Source organism: Rhinatrema bivittatum, chromosome 17 (genome assembly GCF_901001135.1).
Source record: "Rhinatrema bivittatum chromosome 17, aRhiBiv1.1, whole genome shotgun sequence".
Lineage (NCBI taxonomy): Eukaryota > Metazoa > Chordata > Amphibia > Gymnophiona > Rhinatrematidae > Rhinatrema > Rhinatrema bivittatum.
The window spans coordinates 49,535,847-49,556,907 of record NC_042631.1 but is presented as its reverse complement, the minus strand read 5'-3'; the positions used below and the strand labels follow the sequence as shown (position 1 = coordinate 49,556,907).

Sequence of the window (21,061 nt, the reverse complement as noted above, 5' to 3'; positions counted from 1 at the left end):
GGTGGTCAAATTCGTCTTCATGAAAGTCATGCATTTTCGGACTCATTCCTCGGCGCCCTGGGGAAGGATCATTAGGCGATGGACGCTCTTGGGAGGAAAGTATTTCAAGGCACCATGCTCAATGCCCACATTGTTATCTACTGGCTCTACTTTAGCCAGTACTCTGTGGAATATCTGGAAGCAGGCGCAGATGGCTGAGCAGCTGCCTCAACAGCAGCAGGACACCCTTATGTCGCTGGTGCATAAAGGCCTTGAGTGCGGAAAGCACAAGTCCATGCGACTTACAATGTTTTCAAGACAGCATTGAGTGTCTCTGCAGCGCCCACAGAATGGCATGGCTGTGGGCCTCAGATCTCTGACTAGAGGTACAGGAACGACTTGCTGATGTGCCATGTAGTGGAGGGAATTTCTTCGAAGATAGGGTGAGGGATGCTGTGGCCCAACTTCAGGACAACCATGAAACCTTCCAGCAATTCTCCACCAGTACTCCGCATCTGTTGTCCTCATCCAGGAGGCCAGCAAGACTGGGGCCAAGGAAGTACTATCCTCTGCTCCCTCACTCCCGTCCACACCATCAGGGCTCCCCCGGCTGTCCTAAGCAGCAGAGAGTTCCCATGCCTCAGCCGGCTTCTTGGTCACCTCCAGAGATGGGGTTTTGATTGGGTCATAGGGAGCAAAGGCCAGTTGCTCGTACCCAGGATGATGGACCCTCCAGTCGAGGGCAGGCTGTGGTTCTTTGCGAACTGTGGCCCAATATAACCTCAGATCAGTGGGTTCTGTCCATCATCTCTCAAGGGTACCAATTGAATTTATTGGGTGTTCTGCAAAATTGCCTTCCATGCCCATCTTGGGGGCTTTAGTACATCAGAAAGTACTACTAGCGGTGCTCTCCTCCTCCTTAAGGGCCAAAGCAGTCGAGCTCATGTCACCAGGGCAAAGAGGGTGGGGATTCTATTCCAGGTACTTCCTGATTCCAGAGAACAGGAGGACTCTGTCCCATCCTAGTCCTAAGGGCCTTGTGCAAGTTTCTAAGAAAAGAAAGGTTCAAGATGGTTCCCTGGGCACCTTGATCCTTCTTTTACAAAAAGGGGACTGGCTATGCTCCCTCAACCTAAAGGATGCATACACTCATATCAAGATCTTCCTGGTCACAGGAAGTATCTCTGATTTGTGGTGGGAAAACAGCACTTCCAGTACTGGGTGTTGCCATTCGGGCTTGCGTCAGCTCCATGAGTCTTCACAAAATGCCAGGCTGTGGTGGTGGTGGTGCACCTCCGCAGGCTGGGAGTGCATGTTTTCTTGTATCTGGACAATTGGCTGGTCAAGAGCATGTCTCGGGCAGGAGCTGCCAGGTTCATGCACTTGATCATCCAGGTGTTGGAATCACTAGGCTTCATTCTCAACTACCCAAAGTCCTATCTCATCCAGTCTCTTCAATTGGACTTCATAGGAGCCCTGCTAGACACTGCTCAGGCCAAGGCCTGCCTGCTTCACCAGAGGGCCGCCACCTTGATGACCATCGCCGCAGAGCCAGCAGGTGTCAGCCTGGCACATGTTGAGGCTGTCGGGCCATATGGTCGCAACCGTCCATGTCCTCCCTTGGCACATTTACACATGCCTAGAGCCCAAAGGACCCTGAGGTCTCAGTGGTGACAAGTCATTCAGAGCCTCCCGGATTGCATCCAAGTCACCCCATCTCTCTGGAACTCATGGTCCTGGTGGCAGGTACTTTCAAATCTGGAACAGGGATCTCTTTTTGAAGTCTCCCTACCCAAATTGTCCTATCAACAGATGCATCCTCCCTAGGGTGGGGAGCTCATGTAATCGGCTCATCACCCAGGGCCTCTGGTCTGCCTAGGAACACACTGTCAAATCTACTTCCTAGTGCTATGAGCAATCAGGTATGCACTATGGGCTTTCAGAGATCGGCTATCCAACAAAATTGTCCTGATCCAAACCAACAACCAAGTAGCCATGTGGTATGTCAACAAGCAGGGAGCCTCGGAATCGTACCTTCTGTGTCAGGAAGTGGTCCAGATCTGGTTGTGCCCTGTCCCATGGGATGGTGCTCAGGGCTATGCACCTGGCTGGGATGGGAGAACATGGTAGCGGACAGGCCAAGTCGAGCCTTCAGACCCCATGACTGGTCCCTGGACCAGGGGGTAGAAAATCAAATATTCTGCCTCTGGGGAGCCCGGATGTAGATCTTTGTGTCCCCCTGCAATAGGTAGGTACCTCTGTTCTACTCCCTGTACAGGTCAGATGGCAAACCAGCTTGATCTTCCCTTGCATGTGCTGATATGACATTTTTCCAATAAATACTCAGGAAATTGAATTCTCCCATTATTGTGTTACTAGTAATCTCTATTAGCATTTTGCAGTCTGCCTGCAGGATGAGGAAACATGTGGTTATATATAACCACTACTATACTCTTCCCTTTTACCCTTGGAATATCTATCCCTAAAGATTCCAGCATGCAATTTGTTTCCTGACAAACGTTTATCCAGCTTAAGATATAGTGGAATCTTCAGTCTTATTTTTTAGACTTCTTCCATTTGCATACAGATATTATAAAGTAATTTTGTTTGCATTTCTATTTGTATGTGTACAAATAGCTAGCCACTCCAGCAATTTTATCTGTCCTATCATGTGGTTATAATTTGTACTCAGGTATCAGTGTCCCATTGCTTATCCTCCTTCCACCAAGTCTCTGAGATCCCTTTTATGTCTACATCTTCCTTTAGAGCCATACATTCTAACTCTTCAGTCTTATTTTTTAGACTTCTTCCATTTGCATACAGATATTTTAAAGTAATTTTTTGTATTTCTATTTGTATGTGTACCCACAATCTGCTTATCATATGATAAGGTAGTTTGTAATCATTTTTATCTGTGTGTGCAGCTTTTATAACCACTTCTATTGGGACATTCTAACTTAATTGGTTTGTCAGTATCCTTTGAAGATGCCTCCCTCTGAACCATTTGTTGCTGTGTTCTAGTTTAAAAGCTGCTCTGTCTCCTTTTGAAGTTCACCACAGCAGCCTGGTTCAGGTGGAGCCCATCCTGTCAGAAAAGGGGCCCTCTTTCCCAGAATGTCCCCCCGTTCAGGGTATTCAGCCTCACTTTGCTCATTTGTGTAGCAGATTGCAGTCAGTGATGTTCTGCTTTACCATGTCCGTTAATACTTCACATTTTCCTGAACTTACGCGACTTGTTTTTAAAAATGTCCAGTGATATTCTGCAAATGCAGCTTTACCAGATAAGACTCCACAATACCATCACCCTGCAAGTAAAGTGCCTCTCCATTCTTTGTTAACATTCGATTTACTGCTTTTCAACAAAGATGCCAAAGTATGGATTCTAACTTTAGTGTTGTAAACCACGTTGGTATCTTTGTTGAAAAGTGCAGACTGTGAATGATATGTGGGGATTTTAAAATGAAATGCCCATGTGCTGGTTCTCTTTCCCCTGCCCTGGCCCTCCTCTTTTTGTCACAGGTAAAGCTATCCTTAACTTACAAGTATATTCTCTTGACTTTTACATATTGCCAGATGAAAACATGTTGTGTAAATTCTCAAAATACTGTCGTCACTTGTCTAAACACAAGCATATCATCATAGGAAAACAGTCCAAGCTACCCTACACTTTCTTTAAATGCCAAACATTCTAGTCCTCTAACATAGTTCTTTGCTATACTTTTTTTGGCTAGGCTATGTTCATCTTAAAATAAAATGTGATTGAAGAAATCTACAAAGTAGTTGATACATTTATAAGGCTAATGGATATTCAAAGATATAGTAGAATATAGTTGTAAAATAATCTCTCCATAGCAACCATAGTTAATATCTGAAGAAGGGGCCTATGTGATCTCAAAATTCCACATGTAACAACCTCTATGGATTGGTCCTATCAAAAAAAAAATACAATAGCATGTAAAGAATCCAGAGTTTTTCATGACCTCTCTATAGCAATCAGACATATCTGTTTCCATTTTATGAGTAATGTTATGTTCTAGAGCCAGGGATCATGATAGATGGAGTGGGCTTAGCACAGGAGCAATATAAGGAAGCATTATTTAGAGAGAGAGCAGTGGATGCATGTAAGAGGCCCCGGTGGCGATGGTAGGGTAGAAATATTTGAATTTATAGAGGTGTGAGGGTCATGTACAGAGGATCCTTAGTAGTGGTGAGAAAGTTAGCGTAAAGCCAGAGATCTAGTATAGTCTGTACTATTATACAGGTCGATCCAGTAACATGCAGTTAAAGATTGCCCGTCTGTAACGTGCTGGGAGCGCACAATACAGACGAGTAAGGCCATCCAGCCATACAGTCTCCAGTTTCACGCGTCCTTAGCGCTTCCTAAAATAAACACCTAACCCTTTCCGCACCCAGCATGTAAATGAACGAAAAAGCTGTATAATGAAGGAATTAGCTATTCCCCTCCGATACTGTAACGGGCGCTGATATTATCTCCTTAGGAACGCGCTGTTTTGCCGCGGCCTTAACCTGTTAGTTTACCGCCTCCCCCTAGTAGGAGTTAGGACTGTGTAACAAATCCATCGACACCGCTTAAGATACTCAAACACAATAAAACAATAAGCCTGGCACCTTCCTTGATGTAGTACGTCCCGGATGCCCCCCCCCCCCTCCCCAGCGTGCCCGCCACTACCCCTTTCATCAGCTGCATCCACCCATTATGCCCCTCACGGGCATGTCCCGCTTCACAGAGCGCTCCCACTCAAATCCGTTCATGGGATTATACCCTTTCGCCCCCCTCACAGCGCCATGCAACTCTGCGACCCGGAGGAGGTGAGGCACAGCGGCGAAGACAGACGGGAGAGGAGAAAAAGCAGAGCCGAGCAAAGCAAAAGCGTGCAGCAAGCCGGCGAAATAGACCTGTGAGCAGAGGCAATAGCAGCGGTTCGGTAAGCCTGGCACCCTCCTTGATGTAGTACGTCCTGGATGCCCCCCCTCCCCAGCGCGCCCGCCACTACCCCTTTCATCAGCTGCATCCACTGCAACCCGGCAGTCCCGTGAGGCCTACAAAAAAAAAAAATCCCCGGCTCCCACGCCCCCGCACTGGCCCGCCGACTCTACCCCCCCCTCTCCTCCCGATCGGGCAGGTAGGCGGCGGCGACGAAAACCAAAGCAATTTTTTTTTTTTTTCAAAAAGCGACATCACACATTGCATAAAATAATTTCTCCAGCCTTAAAGCGACTTACTTTTGGGATCTGTCAAGATCCCAAAAGTAAGTCGCAAAAGTAACTTACTTTTTTGAAGCCATCAGGAACACGATCTTAGCTCCTCCGGACGAAGACGAAGATGGCCGCCTGCACGGGGAAAGCGTGCAATTGGCCGCTGAAGACGTGACGTCACGTCTTCAGCGGCCAATTGCACGCTTTCCCCCGTGCAGGCGGCCATCTTCGTCTTGAGCTACGATCGTGATGGCTTCAGAAAAGTAAGTTACTTTTGCGATTTACTTGACAGATCCCAAAAGTAAGTCGCTTTAAGGCTGGAGAAATTATTTTATGCAATGTGTGATGTTGCTTTTTGAAAAAAAAAAAATTGCTTTGGTTTTCGTCGCCGCCGCCTACCTGCCCGATCGGGAGGAGGGGGGGGGGGGGTAGAGTCGGCGGGCCAGTGCGGGGGCGCGGGAGCCGGGGATTTTTTTTTTTTTTTTTGTAGGCCTCACGGGACTGCCGGGTCGCAGTGGATGCAGCTGATGAAAGGGGTAGTGGCGGGCGCGCTGGGGAGGGAGGGGCATCCGGGACGTACTACATCAAGGAGGGTGCCAGGCTTACCGAACCGCTGCTATTGCCTCTGCTCACAGGTCTATTTCGCCGGCTTGCTGCACGCTTTCGCTTTGCTCGGCTCTGCTTTTTCTCCTCTCCCGTCTGTCTTCGCCGCTGTGCCTCACCTCCTCCCGGAGCAAGGCTGCTTTCGCGCCCTGCTCCGGGAGGAGAGACACAGCGACAAAGCAACAAAGACTTTTCGTGTTTTTTTACACTTCCTGGTTCCTGTCATTCCAAATGACATTTGAAATGACAGGTACCGTCGCACCCTGGTTACTGTATAGGCGCTGTATTAAGCGCCTATACAGTAAAATGGGTTACGCGGCCATAACCCTTCCCTACCGCTTTAAAGCCGCGGCATGCATTTGCATGCGATTAGAGGAGAGTATCGGGGAGTTAGTGAAGAGAACTGTGGGTGCGGGGAGGAAGGGTGCACCTGACACTGCCGCACTGTTTCTACCGCGGCCTTACTGGATCGACCTGATAGTAAGTAGGGAAAATGAGCAGATTAGATGAACCTTGTCTTTCTGCCATCATATTCTAGAAATCTACACAGAAATGCAGCCTGATCATGTTTTGAATGTGCTTCAATTAAGAAATAAACATTAAATGCAACATGCAGATATGTAACCTGCAAAATCATTCCTTGTACACTCTTAACTTCAAATCACTGAAGCAAACACAGGGCTTGTTAGTTTTTGCCATTATTAATTATTGCTGACTCTGCTGGAGTTTGAAGAAATTGTTGTTGGAATCTGTATCTTTTGGAGTGCAGCGATTACCATCCTTGGTCATGCTAACAAACTGAACTAACTTTGCTGTCCTTGACAGTAATGAGGAGCATCCTGTGAGCCCAGCTTCTCCTCTAAGCACCAAGCGGCGAGTTCTCTCCCGTTCTGCCTTGCGGTCTCATCAGCCAGTAGCAAGACCCATTTCTGTTGGGCTATCAAGGTAAGCTCAGTCAAAAGAGAAACAGTATGGTTATTCCTTGTGATGCTATCTAATGATTGGCAAATCAAAACAAATATCCCCGTTAAGCAGTACATTCACTGGACAATAGCAAACTGTGTAAATGCTTCTGATACAAATGCTAGAAGCCTAAAATAAGATGGGTAAATTGGAATGGCTGGTATTAAATTACACTGATATAATAGGCAATTCAGAAATATGGAAGAAGGATAATGAGTGAAAGTAATGTAGAAATGGCAGACTAGGTTCCTTTCGGGTAAGAAGAGACAGCAGTATGTGATAAAGAAAATATAGTATAAAACAAGGTAAAATTCTAAAAAGAAAAAAAAAAAGTTGAGTATTATAGAATAATTATGAATAGAAATGATGTACTTACAGAAAAGTTTGGTATTCTGGCTTTACCCATTGACCATCTTATTAGGATAGGACCAGTACTAGTGGCATGAGATGAGATTCAGTAAATATTAGTACTTGAGCCCCTGCCGTTCTTAAGGGCTCAGTTTTAGACGTACAGCACTGGGCATGTTATGTAATGCTATATAAATAAGTAGTAGTTTATTTTTTTATGGCTATTCAAGTGCTGTTTAATTTTGAAAAAGGATATTTGTTCCATCACTTTTCAGTTTTTGAAAAAGGGTTATTTTTACATTTCCGTTTGCTTGGTTAGTATTGCAGATTAGTTTATAGAGGGGAAACGTCTGCTTTGCTGGGAGAATCTTTTGGGGTTTTTTTTTCTGTCTTATGGTTCATCCTACACACCCCCACCTATTATTCTTTCTATATAGACTAACCCACTGATTAGGGGGCTGGATTACATAGAATAACTTGACATTTGTTGGCAGAGAAACATAAGGATATAGTTTAGATTAGTTGTTAGTCATTTGTGAAAATATAACATTTGAATGAAGTTCAGGAAGGGCTTAATTGGTAATTTCCTAGTAGATCCTTCAGGTAATTATTTTTAGTTGGTCTGATGTTTTATACCCAAGGCAATAGTATTCTTTATAGACTACACACCAAACAGATACAAAAAATATAATTTTATAAAACGCCATACCTCATAATTACATGGAAGCAAACAAACAGGGCGACACAAAGGGAATTAGTGAGTAGGTGCTAGATTTCACAGAAAGGAAACCAGCTGATTGTACCTGCCAGTAAGCGGAGGAGGAGGTAGGGGGTATGGGAGGTCTCTTTTCTCATTTCTTTCTGCAGGTATCAAGGTCCAAGGAAGAGCAGAAGGATGGCTAGAAAACGTCAACAAAGCTGCCACCACAAATGTTACTTCTGACTCCATCCAGATGGATGTCTTGTTCCATAGTGAAGAAACGATTGAGTATGAAAGATACATGGAGGTTGACTCAGAAAACAGGCGGTGGAGCTGAGAGAGGAGATGGCGAGGCTTAGATGCATCCAAGACAACAAAGACTACATCAATGAACAGTTTTCATTACAAACATGTCATCAGCACATTTGTCAAATATACTCAAGTACAATTATAGTGAAATGATCTTATCACTCTTTATCTCCAAGATCTGAAAAACCCATATATCTTGTTATAGTTGTCAAAGTCCTTTTTTATTTTATTTACTTTTTTTTATTGAGCAAACTGTAATATACATCAAACATTAAAGGTATATTACAGAGGAAAGCCAATGTAAGTGATCAACAGGATATACAAAAAACATTCAATGCATACTGGAGCAACTGAGAAAAAGTATAACCATTGCTCAAATTTATAATTTATATGCTCTACCCACTCCTCCCTCTCCCCGATCCCTTCCACCCATAAATTCAGGTGGAAAAAAAATCAAAGGTAAAAGAATAGTAAAAAAGAATAGAGCTCATAATATCTTCCATTCAGTGGTCTGAGAATTGGTCAAATACTGCATAACAGGTGCCCAATACTTCTGAACCATCCAGTCTTTCCCTCTAGCTTTTGCTGCAATAAGTTTGAACTCAATACACTTGTACACTTATCACACCAGTCTTTACAAACAGGAGAGTTAACCCTGACCCATCCTCGAAGGATCACCTTCCTTCCGATAACAAAGCTATTTGGTACCTTTCCCCACCCTTTCTCCAGGTGACCAGAAATATAATACATAGGTTCTGTAATCAGCAGGCAAACATGACCTCCTTGAGAATCAACCCTACTGTCTTTTAGACATTCTTCCAGTAATGCTGGGCAAGTTACAAATTATGGGAAAGAGTGGCAGTTGCAACTCTAAAGGGTACACATGGTATTGGGGTTTGGGTTCCATATTGGAATTTGATCTACCTTGGGTAAATGCACATAAAATCACAGCTAGGAAGACTAAGTAGACCTTGTGATCTTTACCTGCCATCATTTTCTATGTTAATATTTTTTAAAATATCTATTCGGCCTGGCCAGGATACGGGAAGATGTGTCCAATCTTTTAATTCAAGAAATCACTGGGAAAAAATTAGCCTGATAAAGATTCCTCAGTGAACAGAACCACCTTTATCCCTAGGTATTTAAAACCTTTTATAGGAATTAAACTCTGAGAGGCACTGGGAAGTTCATGACTAAGGACCCACTAGGAATATGTAAAATTTGGAAAAATTAACTTTATATCCAGAATCTAGGATTATGTTAGGCTATAATGGACCAAACAACTGAAGCTGTTTGGTCCATTATAAGGTTAAGCAGCACATCATCCACATATAGAGAAATCTTACAAGCGCATTCCTGCATAGGAAAACCCTTTATTATAGGGGATTCTCATACTATGTGAGCAAAAGGCTCTAAAGCTAGATCAAAGAGTAAAGGAGAAAAGTGGGCAGTCCTGACAGTGCTTTTTCTTACTGAAAGTGAGAGGAAACTTGCCCATTCACCACTATCTGGGCCCTAGCATTTCTGGATATTGCTTCTTTTCATGTCTTTTGATATTCCATATTTGAGCAAAGCTGCAAAGAGAAAAGACCAGGATAATCTATCAAAGGTCTTATCCGTGTCAAACATCACCAGTCCAGGTGTTCAACTCACTTGTGCCAGGTGATTAATATTAAACTAGAATCTGGCATTAAAAGTAGAATACCTGCCATTAATAATCTCTGTCTGATCTGGGTGTATTAGGGCATTAATCTTTCCAAATGGAGCTGGATAATTTTCACTAAACTTTTTATGAGTTAATATGCAAAATAGGCCAGTATGACCCACATTCCAAGGGATCTTTCTACTTCTTAAGAACAGAGAATACTGCATCTTATAAAAACCTGGGGTTTGCAAATAATTAAAAAGCTCTACCGAGAGAGGTCCCACCACTTCCGAGAATGTTTTATAAAATTCAACTGGGTACCCATATGGATCAGTTTATTTTTGAGGGGGTGGTGGCTTCCAATTGCAGATGGGAGCAGGAGCTCCCTCCCCTTGTAGGGAGTGCAACTATACCCAAGAAAATAGAAATTGATGCACCTGGCTCCCTCTCCAGTGGAGAGTACAGAGAATTGTAATAAACTCTCAAAGCCTCACTTATGTCCCCACCCCACTCACTTATGTCCTGACACACAGTGAATGTGACACAGTCCCATCCCCTGTACAAATTTGACTAGAGAGGCTTCCTGTCAACCTTAACCAAGAAAGTGGAAATTGATGCACCTGGCTGTCTCTCCAATGGAACATACAGAGAACTGTAATAAGCTTTCAAAGCTTCACTTAAGGTACGTCCACAAGTGAATGACACATGCGCCTATCGGCTGCCCGAATTTGATTGACCAGAGAGGCTTCCTGTCTTTTTCCTCACTGCCTTTGCTAAGAGGGAACCAGGCTTATCTCCATGTTCATATAATTTTTACTTCATATATTTAATTGACTTTTCAATCTTAGCAGTTTGTAATGCTTGCAATTCATCTCTGGTTAAATTAAGCTTAGGCAATATACAAAGCGAACAATTTCCGTTGTTACTTTTCTTGTGTATTATATTAAATTCCCATCTTAATGAGGGTGAGTAGTCCCCAGGATAATGTTAATTAAAATTTTGTATTGTGTTCTGAACCACTGTAGGCAAATCTTCGCTATCCCAGATTTTTTTGGTATCCAAGCCCCATATTGGCCAATTTCAGACTCAAAGTTAAATTTATTTTCCCATAGATTGATAAGCAGCTGAATTAGCCATGCTGTCTGGGTACATCCTCCGTGCCACTTGGTGGCAGAGCTCTCTAAGATCACCCAAAGTCTTTTGGTGAGGTGTTCCTTCCTGCATACCACCTGTGTCTCCTCGAGGCTCCTCAGTCCATTTTTTTCCGCGCGACTGAATGCACGCGGAGCTCTTCTCTCTGTGAGGAAAATAGTTGTGAGGAAAAAACTTGACAAGAATAACTACACAGGACACTTAGCATGCCTCATCCAGGCTTTAAGTTTTGTGAATGTGGGAAGATTCTCTGACAGACAGACATCAATTCTGTTATCTTTGCCTCGGTTCTAGACATGACCAGGCTAATTGCAGGGACTGCGGACATATGTCCCCACGGGTGCAGTGCCAAAGGGCTGCAAAGATCGCCCAACTTAGAGAGGAGGCATCGGGCTCCTATGCCCCCTCTAAGGTTTCAGCTAGGTCATCTCTGGGACCGAAGACAACCCCCAAGGCCCGAGCCCATTGAAGGGCCACCTCTGTAGACCCTCCAGGTCCAAAAGGGAAGAAAAAAATCAAAGATTCCACCAACGCAGGGCGCGGGAGATGTGCCGAGGATGCAATCTGCGTTGAAAGCATCGGCACATCGTGACAGCGACGCGTCTCCGCACAGACGCATCACAGAAAAACCAACGCATCGATGCTCCGAAGCATCAAGTGAGCGTCGACGCACCGACTCATCGGACCAACATCGACACACCGGCGCACTCATGACACTGCGTCGAAGCCGAAGTTACCAACGCATTACTAATACAATCTGGCGCACAGGATTTCCAACTGACACTCTGACGCAACCAGTGTAGTTATTCTCTTAGTGGTAGACCTGGAAGATAGTCTGTCTCCTCCACGTCTATCCAGTTCTTCTTCATCTTCAGTAATTTTCTCCGGGCTATCTGTGGCCTCTCATCACCGCAGAAGTTCAGGACTGCAGGATCCACTTCACCCCAAAATCACTTACTCACTGATGTACGTTGGCCGGTCGAAAGGATCAGACACTGACATCCTCAGAGCAGCTATACTACCATCACATCACCAGACGAATCCGTAACCATCCACTTTAACTTTGGCTTCTGACACTATTACGCAGATTACTTGTTGCGATCCCCCCTGCTGCTGCGCTACAGGAGGTCTCTTACCTTCCTCCAGAGGCCGCTCTGAAGCCTGGGCCTCGCCTGTGTTCCATCCGGGACTTGCTCCAGGGCCTGAGAGGCCTGGCTGTGCCTGTGGCTTGCTTGCCAGCGTTTGGACTTCCTGTTTGGCGACGCCCTTCTCCTAGGGGCTGGCCCGCAGCTCTCCACCTGACTTATAGGCCCAGCGGTGGGCGGTCCTGGCAAGCTCCTCCCAGGGAGTTGCCTTCTACCTCCAGTATTTAAGGACTTTCTGTTCACTTGCAAAGGGCCTCCGGATCGGGCTCTACAGTCGTCTGTAACTTGCCGATCCAGGTCCCCCGGTTTCGCCTATGCCTTGATGGATCCCTGTCCAGTGTCTCTGCCTAGATGTCTGTTCCTGTTCCTGCCAGCCGTAAGGGCTTCGAATGTGAGTATCCCAGCATCGGAGTTCCTGTTCGCCTGGGTCTTCCCCGCACCCTCCTTTCCTCAGCGTGGTCCGCGACCAGCCTTCCTGGGCTGTGTAGGGCGCGTCTGGGACGGGGTGGTCCGTGACCAGTCTAGCTGTGCTGGCTGAGTAGGGCGCCCTGATGGACAGTGCAATGTTTCCGTCCAGCCTTGTCTACAGTGTCTTGCTTCAGCCCTTGCCCGGATGTCTTCCTGTCTCTGCCTTAACCTACGTCCTCGTCTGGTTCCTGAGCCTTCTGTCCTGTTGGGCCCTGGAGTGGCCAACAGGAGGGATTCGTCCCACGGGCTCTTGAGCTTCTGCCAGCCGAAGGGGCTTTGGATGTGAGTATCCCAGCATCGGAGTTCCTGCTCGCCTGGATCTTTCCTGTGTCTCGCTTCAGCCCTTGTCCTGATGTCTCCGTCTTGCTTCAGCCTGCTTCTGCCCCGTCTGATGTCTTCTGTTTAAGGACTCTCTGCCCTTGCCTCTGTCCGGCCTGCTGCCCATTGCCGTTCCCTGCAGCAGGTCCGAAAGGGCCGGGAACAGTCGGAGGACCGTTCATTAGTCAACTTCCCCGTGTTGGCTACCATGGGCATGCAGGTCCGGCTGAGGGTCGGACTCCCTGCTTCTGTTCCTGCCTGTCTGGCTCACCATGCCTGCTCAGCTCACCTCCCACGGTGTGGCTTGGGGCTCCTCCTTGAGTCCTGCCGTGGCCCAAGGGCTCACCACCCGCCCGAGACGACCGTGCCCGCGCGCGCTCGTAACATTACTAACATCTTATCGCAATTTTTAAAATCAGTTGAACAACATCAACCTGTTTCTACTGAACCAGAGGAGATACCCTCATCCCCTAAACCTGGACTAGCGCCAAAAACGCAGCCTAGGGGACCTTCGCCTCTTCCAATGGATTCCCCAAGTTCATCCTCCTCTCCAGGATCATCAACGGGGTACCCGTCCGACCCGCAAGAGTTACCACCAGAGCCAGTTTCCCCACTGGAGGATCTTTCATACTCACAATTTCTAGAGAAAGTGGGTCACCGGTTGGGCGTGGAAACAAAGAAGATACCGGACCCCAGACAGGAGATGTTTGGAGTCCTCAAGATCTTTGATACTCCAGCTGAACCTACGGCACTTCCTTCCTGTCCAGTATTGGAATCACTACTAGAAAAATTCTGGGACTCTCCATTTTCCACGACACTGACCTCGCAGAAAACAGACTAAGTACAGAATGTGTGACTCACCTTTCTACACTAATGTATAACTCCCACATGCATCGGTGGTTGTAGAATCAATTGCATTCCAATAATCCACCAGGTCGAGACAATAAGTACTAGATGACTTCGCGAGGAAAGCTTACCAATCAGGGGTTCTCAATGCCAAAATCCAAAACCAGTTTTACGTGGCGCAATATCTCTTCAAATGTCTGCAGGCCTTAAAACCTATTCTGCAGCAAGATTCGGAAGATAATACCCCTCCACCAGAATTTCATGATATGGAGGAAGGCCTTCGCCACTGGTACATTCGATTTCTGAGGGATTTGAAACCTCTGCCAAAACAATGGCTAACGCCATTGCAGCCAGGCGACTGGCATGGTTGAGGGCAAGCGCCATAAGGGATGACGTACATGAAAACTTGCCAATCTTCCCTGTCAACCAGACAATTTGTTCGGGGATAAACTAATGGAAACTGTTGCAAAATTAAAAGAACAAAAAGTGTCACTGCTCTCACTAACACAACATATGTCATCCTCTAGGCATCCTTTTGGTCCATATAAAAAACCTTATCCTAGGCAACAGTACCTATAGGCCCCAACAATATCAAACAACTCGCCAGCAACCTTACCAACAACCAGCTTTACGTCAGTGCCCACGTGCTCCTCATCAGCCACGCCAATCTGCAGACCCTTAACCACCCAAAAACCAGTAAAGCTTTTAGGATAACCCAACCACCATTACCCAACCAGAAAGTTGGAAGACTGCTATCCCACTTTCTTTCGCAATGGAGCACCATAACATCAGACTCGTGGGTCCTCGCTATAATACAGGATGAATATTCTCTCAATTTTATATCCCTTCCATCCCTTCCACATCCAGTGGTCACCAAACACCAAAGTGTTCATCGAAAAATTATTCTTCAGGAAGTAAACCACCTACTTCAGCAGCATTGTATATGGGAAGCCTTCTCCGATCAACTTTAAAAAAAAGATCAACTTTAAAAAAAAGACTCAAGACCTGGTTGTTCAACCAAGCCTTCTCCTAACTGAGCTATCTGTCAAATCTCCCACTAGTAGTCTCTGTCCTTGGCAAATCTCTTATGGTACTTTCGCTCCAATAAATCCGCCGTAGTAGCACTTATTCCCTTTGCCCTATTCTTAGTCACTGAACACGGCACCAGCTAGCTTTAGCTCGCTGGCCAAGTCTCCTTTTCTTATACACTATGTTAAACCTAGTTCTTTGTATCCAAGTTTGATCACCCTTGTTTAATGTAAGACATTTTCATGTCATGGTTTTTGGTTGGAATGTAAACCGAAGTGATTGGTAACCCTGTTACTTGAATATCGGTATATAAAAGTGCTAAATAAATAAATTACCTCAATCCCAATATCAGAAAGGGTTCTATTCACAATACTTCCTCATTCCCAAAAAATCGGGAGGACTCCGGCCTATTCTGGACCTACGTTCCCTCAACAAATATATACGGAGGGAAAAATTCAAAATGACTTCTCTCAAATCTATTCTTCCCTTCCTACAGCCCAGGCTGGATGTGCTCCATAGATCTAAAAGATGCATACGCTCATATACCAATGCATCCCATTCTTGGACTCCGCGTTTCTAGCGGAAAAGAGGCATTTTCAGTTCAAGGTTCTCCCATTTTGGTCTCTCCGCACCCAGAGAGTTCACAAAATGTCTAGCGGTAGTAGTGGCACACCTCCGTCGACAGGGGCTTCAGATATTTCCCTATCTCGACAATTGGCTATTAGTAGCCCCCAATCCTACTCTCCTCCGTAACAATTTAGTTCAAACAATAACTTGCCTAGACAATCTAGGTCTTATAAATTACGAAAAATCAAACCTTCAGCCTACCCAAGTTTAAGCCTCGCAACCAATAACCCTCCACCAACTATCCACAGACCGTCACTAGAAATTCTTGAACAGACATCCTCCCTGGAAATTGAATCAATAATCAAGAAAATGAAACCTTCCACTCATCCATTGGACCAAATACCGACCAAACTACTTCTCACCATCCCTAACACCATTGCTAAACCGCTGGCAGACATCATAAATTGCTCCCTCAATCAAGGATCGGTCCCGGACTCCTTAAAAATTGCTTCACTTAAACCCTTACTTAAAAAACCCAACCTGGACCCAGCCAACCCTGCAAACTTCCGCCCCATTGCAAACCTACCTTTTATAGCCAAGCTAATGGAAAAGCTTGTCAACATCCGACTCACAGACTACCTTGACTCCCACAATATTCTCTACCCCTCTCAATTCGGATTCAGGAAACGCCTAAACACAGAATCCCTCCTTCTTTCTCTAACGGACAACATCCTGATGGGCCTTGACAAGGGACAATCTTACCTGCTAGCCCTTCTCGACATCTCTGCCGCGTTCGACACTGTAAACCACACTATCCTCATAAACCGTTTAATGGAAATAGGCATATCCGGCTCTGCACTGATCTGGTTCACATCCTTTCTGAACAACAGACACTACAAAGTCAAAATAAATGACAAAGAATCTCACTCCATTCCATCAAACCAAGATGTACCTCAGGGTTCGTCACTTTCCCCTACCCTGTTCAATAGGCGTAAAACCCCTTGTGACAGCACCATTTCTTCATACAAATCCACACTATATCAGTACAAAGCCCTCACCTCAAAATCAAAAAAGATTATTTTGCATCTAAGATTCACAACCTGGTCTTTGATGCTAAAGCTCTCTTCGCTTATGTCTCCAGCCTCACTCAAACCATACCGCGAGAAATCCCCTGCGACATGGCACAGTCTAAAGCTGATGAACTCGCTCAGTTTTTCCAAAATAAAATCAACAATCTTTTAACTCAACTGCCTTCCAATACCGCTGACGCCTTTCCATTATTATCAACACCCAACCTTCAAAAACTCCAGCCTAAACACTTTTGAGCCCGTCTCTTCCACTGAGATACATGCCATCTTGAGAAGAATGAAACCTTCGTCTCACCCCGCAGACCACATCCCTACCAAACTACTTCTATCTATTCCAGACACAATAGCCACATCATTGACAAACATCATTAACTGCTCTCTAGCCCAAGGATCCTTCCCAGATGATCTCAAAATGGCTTCAATCTCACCACTCCTAAAGAAACCCAACCTTGATCCGAAGGACCCTAACAACTTCCGCCCCCATAGCTAACCTTCCATTCATCGCCAGATCATGGAAAGACTAGTCAACTCTCAACTTTCAAACTACATCGAAGACAACAATCTTCTCTTCGCCCCACAACACGGATTCCGAAAAAATCGAGGCACAGAATCCCTCCTTATCTCTTTGACAGACCATATCCTACTGGGCCTTGACAAAGGAAATTCATACCTATTGATCTTGCTGGACCTGTCCGCAGCGTTCGACATGGTCAACCACGCTATCCTCCTTAACCAGTTGTCATCCATAGGAATCAGCGGGCACCGTCCTTTCCTGGTTTAAAACCTTTCTCAACAATAGAGGTTACAAAGTTTAAACTCCAAAACAAGGAATCCTCAAGATTCAACTCTGCCATAGGAGTCCCACAAGGTTCGTCTTTATCTCCGACTCTATTCAATATTTACCTTCTTCCTCTCTGCCAACTTCTCACCGACCTCAATCTAAAGTTTTTCCTATACGCAGATGATATTCAAATCATCATCCCTATCAAAGACACATACTCTAATACTCTTGACTACTGGGAATCATGCCACAAAAAAATCAAACAACTACTCAACAGCCTACACCTCATCTTAAATTCCTCTAAGACTGAAATCCTACTCATCTCTCCTGAGAACAACACCTCCAACAGTTCTCTTCCTACCAATCTGCCTACCACACAAGCTAGAGACCTAGGAGTAATAATAGACAACCGGCTAAACTTCAAGGCACACATCAACAAAACAACCAAAGACTGCTTCTATAAACTTCAGGTCCTGAAAAGGATAAGACCTCTTTTCCACGCTCAAGACTTCAGAACGATCATCCAAGCAGTCATTTTTTTCGAAACTAGACTATTGCAATTCCCTATTGCTAGGTCTACCATCATCATACTCCAAACCCCTACAGATGGTTCAAAATTCAGCAGCCCGAATCTTGACAGGCGCAAGGAAAAGAGACCACATATCCCCCGTCCTGAAAGAGCTTCACTGGTTACCAGTCTACTTCCGCATCATGTACAAAGCCATAACCATCACCTACAAAACTATACATCAACTTACCACTCTCGATCTTCAATTCCCTCTCCAAACACATAATTCTACCAGACCTACTAGAGATGCTTATAGAGGCTCCCTCCAAGTTCCCCCAGCGAAAACGACCAGACACATCACCATAAGAGATCGCGCCACCTCCACAGCTGGCCCTCTTTTGTGGAATTCCATTCCTACAGACCACAGACAGGAGCCCTGCCTCCCAACTTTTAGGAAAAAACTTAAGACTTGGTTATTCAAACAAGCATTTCCGGACACAACCCAATGACACATTCCAATGACTCCTAAAACACCACTCCTCTTGTATATAACATTTATTCTGTATACTATATTTAAATTGTATATTGTTTAACCATCTCTTTTCTCTCCTCTCTTCTTCCTTCTCCAAGTTCGGCTACCCTTGTTAAATGTAACTGTACTTTCGGACACCACAGTTCTAGTTTTTGTTTATAATGCACTCCTGTTCGATGTAAACCAGCAAGATATGTTTTCATGATTGCCGGTATATAAAAACTCTAAATAAAAAAATAAAAAAATAAATAAATAAAATATATATCTACTCCCTTTATGCCAGCTACTCAATAGTCTCAATCTCACCCACTTTATATATGCGGACGATGTACAAATCATAATCCCCATCTCGGACCCCATCTCTACTCTAAATTTCTGGAACAACTGCTTACACGCCATCAACCTTCTGCTCTCGAGTCTCAACCTGGTCCTAAATACTTCCAAAACGGAACTACTGGTTATCTCCCCTAGTGACAATAACCCCCTCGCAAATAATGCTAGCATCCCATTAGCAAACCAGGTCAGAGATCTTGGGGCCACCCTTGACTCTAGAATGAATTTCAAAAAATTCATTAACGCCACAACCAAAGAATGCTTCTTCAAGCTACAGGTCCTGAAGCAACTTAGACCGCTCTTACACTTCAAGGATTTCCGTTCGGTGCTTCAAGCCATACTGTTTTCAAAGATCGACTATTGTAACGCTCTATTACTTGGTCTCCCCGCTTCGTCCACCAAACCTCTTCAGATGCTGCAAAACGCAGCGGCTAGGATCCTTACAAACACTCGTCGCAAGGACCATATCACACCAATACTAAAAATCCTACACTGGCTGCCCATCCAATATAGAATACTTTTCAAGGCTCTCACCATCATCCACAAATCCGTCTACCAGCAATCCACTCTCCAACTCACCTTCCCACTCGAATTACATACTTCCGCAAGACCGATCAGAACTGCCTACAAAAGTTCGCTCAAGGCCCCCCCCAACAAATCATCGGTCCACAACTCTATTCACAAGCGAGCTCTTTCAACAGCAGGTCCACTACATTGGAATTCACTTCCCCAAGACTTACGCCAAGAACAATGCCATTCAACATTCAGAAAGAAATTGAAAACCTGGCTGTTCGCAGAAGCCTACCGCTGAAGGATCTCCTCAACCATCACTGACTCTCACTCTCCCACCCCTCCCCAATCCCTACCCCCCCTCTTTTCCCTCTCCCCTTCCCCCCCACCCAACCTCACCCTTTCCTTCTCCCACTGGACATACCATGCTAATAACTGCCTAGGATAAATCTATGTTTATGTATCTTATAGTTTTTGTTGATTATATATTTATCTCTCTCTAATTGTTTCTTAGTTTAAATTCTGTACTGTCTTCCATTGCCCAGGTTTTACGCTCCCTGTTTAATGTAACTTTACTTTCTACCTTGATGTTAATTGGTTTCCCCTTAGTTACATTGTAAACCGGTACGATAAGACCTAGTCTTGAGCATCGGTATAGTAAAAGAAATTAAATATAAATATATATATAAAATATATACCCAAACGCTGGACTTCACAGGAGCTTCTATAGACACCATTCAAGACAGAGCTTTCCTGCCACAACCTCAAACACTAGCTCTCACTACACTAACCCAGCACCTATTACAGCTTTTGAAAACTTCAGCCCTTGAAGCCTTAACCTTTCTAGATCATATGGCAGTGTGCACCTACGTGGTCCTGCACATGAGACTGCACATTCATTATCTTCAGTGGGGCCTCAAAACTCAATGGTCTCAATTTCTAAGTCCATTATCAACTCCAGTGACACTAACAACCAACATGAAAATAGACCTTCGCTGGTGGTTAACCCTGCCAGCATTGACAGAGGGCTCACCACTCAGATCCCCTCAACATCAACTAGTTCTTACCACGGATGCCTCCCCCCAAAGGCTGGGGAGCCCATATTTCCAACCTACAAACTCAGGGATTGTGGTCCAACCACAAACGCAATTATCACACAGATTTCCTGGAATTGAGGGCTATCAAAAATGCCCTTCAAGCTTTCCAACACAGCCTGCTATACCATGTCGTCATGATCCATACAGATAATCAAATAGCAATGTTCTACATAAGCAAGGAGGGTCCGGTTCATGGAACCTTTGCAAGGAAGCGATATACAGAGTCTGCACTGGGCCCACTCCAAGGGAATCTCCTTACAAGCCACATATCTGCCTGGATTCAACAATTCCAAAGCAGACAAGTTGAGCAGAATTTTTCACCCACACGAATGGGAGCTCGATCAAAGTGTTGCCAATTGACTTTTCTCCATTCGGGGTCTTCCCCGAATCGACCTCTTTGCAACAGAACACAACAAGAAGGTTGATCTTTTTTGCTCAGTATACCCCAGCACACACCGGCTGATACAAGATGCCTTCCTCCTGGACTGATCTCAAGGCCTTCTTTATGCATTCCATCCTATTCCTCTGATCTCCTGCACAGTACAGAGATGCATCGAGGACAGGTCAGATCTAATCCTCATCATCGCTCCAGCAAGGTTGCGTCAACCGTGGTACAGCTACCTAGTTCAACTAACAATCTGCAAACTGATTCCTCTGGGGAATGCCCCTACCCTCCTCACCCAACAACTAGGATCAACGCTCCATCTGCTTCATGCATCGCTAAATCACTGCATGGAGATTGAAAGGGTCACGTTCCAAAATCTAAACATTTCGCCTCAACTGGAAGACATTCTGATCACATCCAGGAAATCAGCAACGCGACTAAACTACCAACGCAAATTGGCGCGTTACGCATCCTGGTATTCAATGGACCAGACCCACTCACGTGGCCACCAGAACGGCTTCTAACTTACCTCCACCTA

General features: G+C 45.1%; 1 protein-coding gene across 8 annotated transcripts in view; it reads left to right on the top strand.

Annotated features, from left to right (window-relative positions):
• The window catches only part of PHRF1 (PHD and ring finger domains 1), a 352,385-nt gene that overhangs the window by 190,083 nt on the left and 141,241 nt on the right, over positions 1 to 21,061 (top strand). For all 8 annotated transcript variants that reach the window (XM_029582942.1, XM_029582938.1, XM_029582941.1 and 5 more), the window contains one exon: positions 6,625 to 6,744. In XM_029582942.1, the coding sequence (XP_029438802.1) occupies positions 6,625 to 6,744 (120 nt within the window). The remainder of the gene's footprint in view (positions 1 to 6,624; positions 6,745 to 21,061) is intronic.